This window comes from Hylobates moloch, unplaced genomic scaffold (assembly GCF_009828535.3).
Source record: "Hylobates moloch isolate HMO894 unplaced genomic scaffold, HMol_V3 SCAFFOLD_7, whole genome shotgun sequence".
NCBI classification, from domain to species: Eukaryota; Metazoa; Chordata; class Mammalia; order Primates; family Hylobatidae; genus Hylobates; species Hylobates moloch.
The window spans coordinates 88,999,958-89,009,759 of NW_026652282.1; the positions used below are offsets into that span (position 1 = coordinate 88,999,958).

Below are 9,802 nucleotides of genomic sequence, written 5' to 3' on the forward strand. Positions count from 1 at the left end.
AAACGCAACCACTTACTTTGCCCAAATTTCATTTTTGTTTCTTTGATGGATCAAAGGGATTTCCCTACAAACAGAGTAATTGATTTAGAATACCTACAAGGGTAACTACAACCTCATGAATTTGTTTTCCATTTTTATAGTTTGGAGCCCTTTCCCTCCTCCACAGCATTCCACCATTGTTACTCGTGCTTCACACACTCAAGTTCAGGAAGCCACAGGGAGAGTAATCAACCCCATCTGCTAAAAGGAAGAGAGAAGGAAGGAGTTGAAGGAACACTCATATTCCACTGAGTGATATGCGGAGATGATATAGTATAAACTTACGTTCTCAACTACAAATGTTTTAAAGTGATTCAATGAACTGACAGTGGCAATAGAAATCTAACACAAGCTTCAACAGTTAGAAAGGAGAATTTCCTAAGTTTGTGATTCTACTGCAAAACCTTTAAAGAATATGTGTCTGAATGCCTTCTATTTATCTTGCATGGGGTTTGATTATACCCAGGTACCTTCATGGTTCTAATCAACAAATCATCCCAACTCCAATACTTCCGATTTAAGAGTTTAGGTTAATATAAATTGGAGGTCTCGGACTAGTGAAGGCCTCTGGGTCTTTATATTTGCTGTTCTCCTTGTGTGAATTGTCATCCCTTGCTCCCTGACCCTTTAGCTGGTTAAACTATCCTCACCCTTAGATCTCAGCTTAAATATCATTTTGTCTAGGATACTTTTCCTAACCTCTGGGATCAGATTGGGCTCCCCTGATGACTCGTCTCAAACATTCTGTCCCTTCTTATCATTATGCTTATAGCTTTTTATTACTTATTTAATTGTCTGAATTGCCAGCTAGGCTGAAAGCTCTGGGAGGGCAGGAACAGTATTTGTTTCAATAACCAGTGCCCTGGCACATAAGAGATGCTTAATAAATATTTGTTGAATGAACAAAAGGAAAGCAAAATATTAATGAAAATTACGAAGCCTTAAATAAGGTTCATGAGCTTAAGACAAGAAAAAGACAATGAAGACATTTTTACCTGAGCATTCGGTGTAGTTTATGAGGTGTCATCCCACATCCATCATCGGTAAAGGTCAAACAAGATTTATTCTTGACCTCCTCAACATCTATAAAGACCGTCCTGGCAGATACATCTGGATCTACAGCATTATCTGCAAAAGGTAGAAATCTGCGATACTAGATCCCCTTTTCCAATATTGTATCAAAATCTCTAGTTCAGTGACTCCAAGACATAGAAAATGTCCTTTATTTCCTTCATTTGGATGTTTGAGAAGGTATCAGGGAGCATTAACGGTAGTGCACTTACTAAATTATAGAGAACAAAAGAGATGATGGCAGATTGAGTTCTAAAGCTGATTTCTAGATTTCATACGAGCGATATGCAATCTGCCTCTCCACCTTCAAACTTCAGGGTCTTTAGAAAAAAGTATTAATAACTACTCCCACATACAAAGCATTTTGCTCCATTTTTGTCTTATTACTTCTTGCCTTTTAGCCCCTTTACTGTTTATATACATATACAGTAAAGAGTGGCTACGGAGAAAAGCTGAACGAGCAACTTTGGTAAAAGATGATGCATATTACACACATTACAGTTTATTTGTGATCATTTTATTTTCTTCTTTCTTACATCACCTCCTCTGTTAAAGAACACAGAGAGTACTGCCATTCCTGTTTATAGCCTAAGAGGCACCGAAAGGGTTAGAGTTTAAAATCAAAAGACTTAATTGCCTGCCTAGATCTCAGTGATGGTAGCAAGCATACTTAGAGGGAGTGATTTTTGCTTAGGTATTTTGTAATAGTTTTAAAGGTAAGGCTGTCCATCCTTTCAGGAAATGGAGAACATAGAATTAAAGTAGAAAAAATACATAGGTTCACGATTCCTCCTGATTTATGTCTTCACAATGAGTTAATTATTTAAGACTCCAAAGACATCAAATATTGCCATAGTCTAACAATTGTGTCACATCCACAACCCCAGGGGGTGCCACTGTCTAGTTGCCACATGTTTTTGCCACAGGCACCAGTCTCCATAATTGTCAATCACTGACAAATGTGGCTCACTGGCCACAATTGAGGGGCAGTTTATACAATCTGTTGTATAGGTTCCTTAATCATTCTTGTCTCTGCTAAGCTCTTTGAGCAAGACAGAGTCCTTCCCTTCTACCCTCTTCCCTTTCCCTGGTATCCTATACAGCTTTAGTGATACCAAAAAGCTAAGCTGAGACAGCCAGGTCAGGTCCTGGCCATATACTTGTTCTATTACTACTGATCAAGTTATATCATTTTTTCCCGGGAACAGCCCTTACAATCCAGAGAAGTATTACAAATATGCAAAACACCCATTTTTTATAATACAATTAATGATATCAGTTACAGCCACTTGGATACGTGGAATATTCATCAAATAAAACAGATTTCAAGGGTCACAATGGTATTGCCAGAGTCACTGATAAAACTGTCACTGACTGTAAACGGAAAACGTCTTAACAGTAGTACGGCATCACCAATAGTCCCAGAAGGGGATTAAGAGGCCTGGTATAGTCAATCTTTTTTTTTTTTTTTTTTTTTTTTTCTCATTTAGAAGGCCCTAAGGGAAAGTTTATTTCATATGAGTAGCAGCCACTTTTTTGTGTTTTTATTTTTTTAATTCACATAATAGTTGTACATATTTATAGAATACAATGTGATGTTTTGATACACTTATACAATGTGTAATGATCAAATCAGGATAATTAGCATATTCATTACCTCAAACATTTATCATTTCTTTTGTTGGGAACATTCAAAATCTATTCTTCTAGCTATTTGAAAATATACAGTTAATTGTTATTAATTATAGCCATCCTACAGTGCTATAAAACATTAGAACTTATTTATCTTAGTTGTAATTTTATAGCCATTAACCGACCTCTAGCTATCCCCCCTCCCACCCTTCTCAGCCTTTAGTAACTACTATTCCACTCTCTACTTCTAAGCTTATTGCAGCAACTTCCTAACTACTCTTATAAATCTGTATCTCTCTCTTTCAATTTTATACACTGCTGCAAGATTAACTTTCCTGAAGCACAGCTCTGATCATGACATTCCTCTGCTCAGAAAACTTCAGGCTAAAAAGCCAAACACTGGAGCCTCCCAGTCACACCCTAATCCCAGATGACCTTTTTAACCTCATTCCCTACTTGGTATTTCCAGTAAAAAGACCTGTGTTTGCATCCTGGATCTGCTACTTAGTACTTTTCTAGTTTCCACATAGAACATTCCACATAGTTTGCCTTCTGTGCCTGGCTTATTTCATTTAACATAATGTCCTTCAAGTTTATCCATGCTGCTGCAAATGATGTATTTCCTTCTCTTTATAGCTGAATAGTATTCCACTGTGTCTATATACCACATGTTCTTTATCCATTCTTCTGTTGATGGATGATATAGTCAATCTTTAAGGACCAGGTTGGGGGCCTAGGGCCCATATAATGTGGCAAGACAAGTGGGCTAAGTTTTGGCAGGAGTTACAAGTCTGTCCTATAATGGCAGCTTTATCAGAAATGTAGTTCTTTACTTTGTAAGAGGCAGCAGTATTTTTCTTTGACTAAAGGATTCAGCATCACACAGCTGCCTACACTGTTTCAAGAACCTTTACTCGGCAAGCAGGCCATGAATTGTGTTGGGACTGATCAAGACACTCCTGCTGGCAGACAACCAAAGGCACTGTGACTGATGATACAACTTGTCAATCAACTGGACATCATTTATACACTGAAAACTTTGGACATAGAGGTTTTTTTTCTAACAATTTGTGAACATTCACGATTCAAACATGTAACACGTATCAATTGCAACTACATGTTTACCCAACGGTGCATTTAACGAATCAGCTCAAAGGCCTCTCACAAAATCATCTTAATTCTTTTCCTCTTTACTGCAAGTTTTGCCCGAACTTTACTAGGTACTTTTTTTTTTTTTTTACAGGAACACGCCAAATAGTTTTAACACAGGCACTTCAGGAGTTACAATGTAGCTACCAGGAGCAGCTCAACATTTTATCTCCTTGGCTGGAAGCTCATGGAAAACAAGGGGGAGGGGGCATGCAAGAGGCCAGGGTCAGCTGGAGCAGTAGGGAAAGCGAGATCAGTAGAGAGGCACCAGCAAGCACAGTTTTGTACTTACTTTCAGTTTTACATGGCCTTTCATTCGGTCTCAGCAAATGAAATTACAATAATAGTAAGGCTGGCCTCAATAAATGAACTTATGATAACAAGGCACTGATCTGGAGGCTGGTTTCAATCCTACTTCTTGCTGCTTAACCCTCCAAAAATTTACCAATACATGGCAAATGCTATTGGATCCTAGAAAATCTATCTTCTTCCCTAACCCGGCCCATCCAACCAATGAACAGGTAGCACAATGAAAGAACCCTTACTCCTCTCTCCCTGCCCACCACTTAGGTGAGAAGTGTGCTATCAGATGCTGGAGTGTCTTCATTCCCTAACCTGGCCACATAATCCCATGTGCTACCGGATCACAAGGAGTTTTCTCTCTCCTAACTTGGCTCGTGCTGTCCCTTCATGGGAGGACCCCATCTCTACCTTCCCCTTGCTCTCGTATCTCATCAGAATCTAGGAGGCAATGAGAAACTATTCTATGACAGCCTCCCAGGAGAGATAAGATGGCAAGTGGGAGATGGCTTTGAGGTAGTGCTTCACAAGCCTCTCATCCTTTTCTGTTTCATAGCATCATAAGGCTCCCATCCTCCCCTGTTCCAGGCGGATGGCCTATAGGTGGCTACATGAAAGATTGCCAAGGGTGGAGCTACTGTCCTACATAAATCCTACAGGTATCTAAAAGTATTCCTACCTAAAGGTAAGGTCATCACCTTTTGTCACAAGCCTATTCTTCGTTACAAACACACACAAGGTTAGCATTGAAGAGACCACAAATTTGAAATGTAAGTAATTTTCTTATCCCTCCCTCTCCTTTACCCTATACATCCCTAGACTCTCTCATATCCTGTTTACTCTATTTCCATTGTCAGTCTCTTACAGAGTTTATTTCCTCTCATCTGGATTATTGCAATAACCTCTTAACTGTCATATAAATCCATATCTCTCTCTCCTTCAATTTTATACACTGCTGCAAGATTGACCTTCCTGAAGCACAGCTCTGATTATGACATTCCCCTGCTCAGAAAACTTCAGGCTAAAAAGCCAAATATTGGAGCCTCCCAGTCACATCCTGATCCCAGATGACCTTTTTAACCTCATCCTTACTTAGTATCTGGAATAAAAAGGCCTGAGTTTGAGTCCTGGATCTGCTCCTGGATCTGCTACTTAGTATACATGTAACCTTGGAAAAGTCAATTAAATTTTCTGAACCTCTTTTTCTTCATCTGCAGGATGAAAATAAATGCTTACCTCAAATGGTAATGTTAAAAAGTTATTTGTGAAAGCTGTTTGTAAACTTTTTAAGTACCTATCGTTTTTACTATTTGTGAACCCCATGCTCTAATTAAACTCCACTCAATATCCTTCATGCCTTTGTTCAAGCAGTTGTTCCTTTTGCCTGGAATTCCTCCCCGCCCATATCCACATGTCTCAATCCTTCAAACCTCAGCTTAAATGTCACCTCCTCCACAAAGCCTTTCCTAACCTTCCTCTTCCTGATAAACTGGAAGCCATTCCTCCTTCCTCTGAACTCCCACAGCACTTGTTTTTATCTTTGTTTATATATCGATTTCCATTTTGTTGTTAGACAAAGCATAAACTTCTGTACATGTTTTATCTCCCCTACTAGAAGAGTGAATCTTTTTGTGCCTACCACAGTGGCCTTGCGCACAGTGGGTGCTCAATAAATATTTACCAAATGAATGATTCACTAGAAAATTAATGCTTAAGTGGAGAAAATGATTGAAGGAAAACGTAAAATGAAAGCTTTGGATTGCCAGTTAACACTTTGCTCTTTCTTTTCCCTATTACTGATATTTTCACAAATAGTTGTTATTTGGTCTTAAAATCTATGTTTGTATACATGTATGCATGCATGTGTGTGCATAATACATACACATACTCGCGCTCATACTGGACGTCTTAGATCCGGCTTAGGTTCTTTAAGGTAATGCTTATGGCCAAAATCACAAATATTCAAAATTACAAATTGGAAACTCATTAAGTCACCTGGAAAGTACAGTAAGCACAGCACAGGTATATCACGTTCTGCACCGTGCCAACCATGAGAGAACAAGACATTTCGGTTTCCCATCCCCCACTATGTAAATCATTACTTTTTGCTCCCTTGTAGTCTTTCTTGTAAATTACATACTTAACTTGGATTGTATTCCATTCTGCAGAGGTTCAGTGCACAGCCCCAAGGCACAGCACCAAACCTCAAAGATACAGTCCCTCTGCTCTAGGGTTCCAAACGTATCAACTCCACTTTTTGCCTTTCACCTTCTAATTAAATTATACATATTGTAAAGCATTCCGTGTTATGGTTAATCATCAAAGGTCTCTATCATTCTTATCACCCTTCCAACTAAGTCTCCTGCTACCCATTGACTTCTTACCCAAGATAACTCTCATGGCATGGCCACAGCGATTGCTTAAGTAGAGACCGGGGTTCATTTGGGGAGCTTTGAAAACATTTTCAAGAGTTTGTTCTGTGCAACCTTGCCCATAAACACTTCTTCCTTCTTTCGATTTTCAAAGCATGTATAATGCGCCCTGTATGCTGCTGCGTTTTGTGCAGGACTGCGTTTCTTCTTTGCTTTCCACACAGTAGCACACTACTGCAAAAACTAGTGTAATTGGCTTGAAGGGATCAACTGAAAACACTTTAAAAGCAAACACCGGTGGAGCGAGAGGTTAAGTCCTCAATATTCATTCCAGCGGTGTGAGGGCGCTCGTGGACCACGGACCTAGCCCTCCGCAGTAGCAGGGAGCCAAATGCACTCGTGTCATCTCTTAAGAGATGTCCCATCATTCCTAACTTTCTTGTCTCAAAAGTTAAGGAACTCCGCTTACCAGACCTTTCCCCAGGACCCGCCTCGGTCCTCTACAACGCCCCTTTGCTAGCTAGGCATCCTCCGTCGGTCGCCAGCCCCTGCGGAGCCCAGCTGCCTCGGGGCCCGAGGTTTTTATGCATCTCCTTTTGATTACTAACTAAGCTATCCTGAAGTGCCCGAACATCACCAGCGCGAGAGAAAAACCACACTGGTGTCTTTAACGCTTCGGACACACCTCGTTTCCTCCGTTTTATGAGCGGAACCTAGTTCCTGGCGAGAGAGCCATCCCCCTCCTCCGCCTGCGGAGCCGGGGCCGGTTCCGAGGCCCCCACCCCAGCCCCGGCCCGCCCCGCGCGGCTCTGCGCATTCCTCTCGCGTCCGCGGCACCACGCTGGCACTACTGCCTCGGGCGAACACGGCCGGGCCCGCCCTCGCCACTCACCTAGCAGCTCCGCGATGGCACTGAAGGGTCGCGTGTGGCTGCTGGAGTTGCTCTGGAGGTAGCGGGGGCTCATCTGGGGGCGAGAGAAGGTCCCGTCCCGCGTGAGGCCTCGGCCCGCCAGGCCCTCCCCGCGCGCCCCCCGCAGCCCAGGGGCCCGCGCGCGCGTCCGCCCCCTCGGGCCCCGGACCTACCGCGCTCAGGCGGATCCCGAAGGCCTGCGGGCCGCCGCCGGGCCGGGCCAGCCCGCAGCCCGGCGCGCCAGGGCCGGCGGGGGCCCCTCGGTACAGGAGCATTTTTTTGGCCGCCACGGTACCCGTCTGCTGCCGCCGGACCCCTGGCCCGGCGGTCCGGGACTAGCCCTCGCTCACTTCCACTCGCAGCTGGCGGCGACCGTCCGGGACCGGCCCTCCCTCGCTCCCACTCGCAGCTGGCGGAGGCGGGGCGCGCTCCAGCCACCTGTCCCGGGCGGGAGGGGTGAGGCCGGCTGAGCCAAGCGGCGGCTCCGCCCTGTCAGCACCTCTACCGACCCGGCGACTGCCCGGGCTGCCTCTGGGCCGTACAGAAATATGGCGACCTCCTGACAGCCGCTCCTTGATCCCCGCCCCTAATTAATTATTGGCGTTTGCCATAGGCCAGGCCGCCGAGCGGGAAAGCGCGGGGGGCGGGGGGAGGGGCGCGTGGGGAGGGGCGTGAATGAAGCAAGAGGAGGGAGAGCATGTATGGGATTTCTGGAACCTGGTCCCGCTTAGGCTGCATGACTAACAGGCAAGATAAGACAAGTCTTTCAAGTTCTAAAGACTACAGTGTTGCTATCTGGGAAGATAGCAAGCTCGCCTGATGGGAAAACATTCTACCTACTCTGCCTCAAATGCCTCCAGAAGCACCCAGAACTTTCTGGAAGGCAATTAGCAAACTATCTCCAAAGTCTTGCTAGCATGCAGGGACGGTGTTTCTAAAGGGAGAAATTGGAGTCACTTAAATACCGCCAAGTAGGGGATTGGTCGAGTTATGAAGTATGCATAAAATGAAATACCATGCAGTTCTTAAAGGCCATGTTTGTAGATAAGTATGTGTTGATGTAGAAAAATATTCATGAAGGAATGAAGAAAACAAGGAGTTACAACATATTGTGGAACGCATGATGCCTTTTCTATTCGAAAAACAAGTATATATGTATGCATATATACATATATACATATACATGCATACACACATATACACACACATACATATTTATATATACACACACATACATACATACATACACACACACACACACAATGAAAACCACTTGATATACACCAAGATGATATCTCTGGGTCTGGAACTAGACACTTTTTCCTTTTTTCTTACCTGTATTTTCTAATATACTATAAATATACACTGATAATAGAAAAACAGATTCATTAAAAAATATGTAATGTTCTATGGCATGAATGAACTATAATTTATTTGACCATTCCTTTATGGTAATTTAGGTTGTCCTCTTTTTTTAAGTTTGACAATACAAAAAATGCTCCTTCACACACTGATGTACAGGTCATTAATTTCTGATACTGTTATCTCCACAGAATAAATTCCAAAAGACGAGACTGCTGCATCTAATAGCATGTGCATGGTTTAATCTTAATAAGTACTGTAAGGCAATTTGCCCTCCCAGCAACAATCAGTGCTATTTTGCCATGTTCATAGCACTAGATGGTCCCAATCTTTTAACTTTTTGACAGTCTTTTCAATAAAAAATAGTATCTCTTTATTGTTTTAATTTGCATTTTCCTGACTACCAGTAAGGCTGAATATCTTTTCAAATGTTTAGTATACATTTGCATCTCCTCTTCTATAAATGCCTGTTTATGTCCTTTGAGCATCATTTTTTACCCCCATTGGGTGATTTACATTTGTCTATTTTTTAGTTATCTTTTCTTCAATTTTTTAAAATACACAAAAGTACAGAAAACAATATAATGAATCCCACGTACTTATTACTCAGATGCAGTAATTATCAAGACTGCCACACCTGCTGCAATGGACTGAACATTTGTGCCCCCCCAAAATTTGTATGTTGAAATCCTAACTCCCAGTATGATGGTATTAGGTATTAGGATTAGGAGTTGGGGCCTTTGCCAAGTAATTAGGTCATAAGGGTGGAACCCTCATGATGAGATTAGTACCTCATAAAAAGGACCCCAGAAAGCTCTCTCATCCTCTTTCTTCCACGAGGACTCAAGAAAGAGTCTGAATTCTGCAACCCAGAAGAGAGACCGTACCAGAACCTGATCATCTGCTGTTAATACGCAACCTAGTCTATGGTACTTTGTTAACAGCAGCCAGATCTGACTAAGGCACT

At 42.5% G+C, this 9,802-nt stretch overlaps 1 protein-coding gene across 5 annotated transcripts in view; it reads right to left on the reverse strand.

The window, feature by feature from the left end:
* The window catches only part of MORC4 (MORC family CW-type zinc finger 4), a 63,970-nt gene extending 55,997 nt beyond the window's left edge, over window positions 1-7,973 (reverse strand). For 4 of the 5 annotated variants that reach the window (XM_058441805.1, XM_058441804.1, XM_032757421.2 and 1 more), the window contains exons 1-3: window positions 7,647-7,973; window positions 7,456-7,528; window positions 1,035-1,167 (exon numbers count right to left, since the gene is read on the reverse strand). In XM_058441805.1, the coding sequence (XP_058297788.1) occupies window positions 1,035-1,167; window positions 7,456-7,528; window positions 7,647-7,748 (308 nt within the window). In that variant the 5' untranslated portion in view covers window positions 7,749-7,973. The remainder of the gene's footprint in view (window positions 1-1,034; window positions 1,168-7,455; window positions 7,529-7,646) is intronic. The other variant, XM_058441806.1, reaches the window with a different exon arrangement.
* Window positions 7,974-9,802: the final 1,829 nt, after the last annotated feature.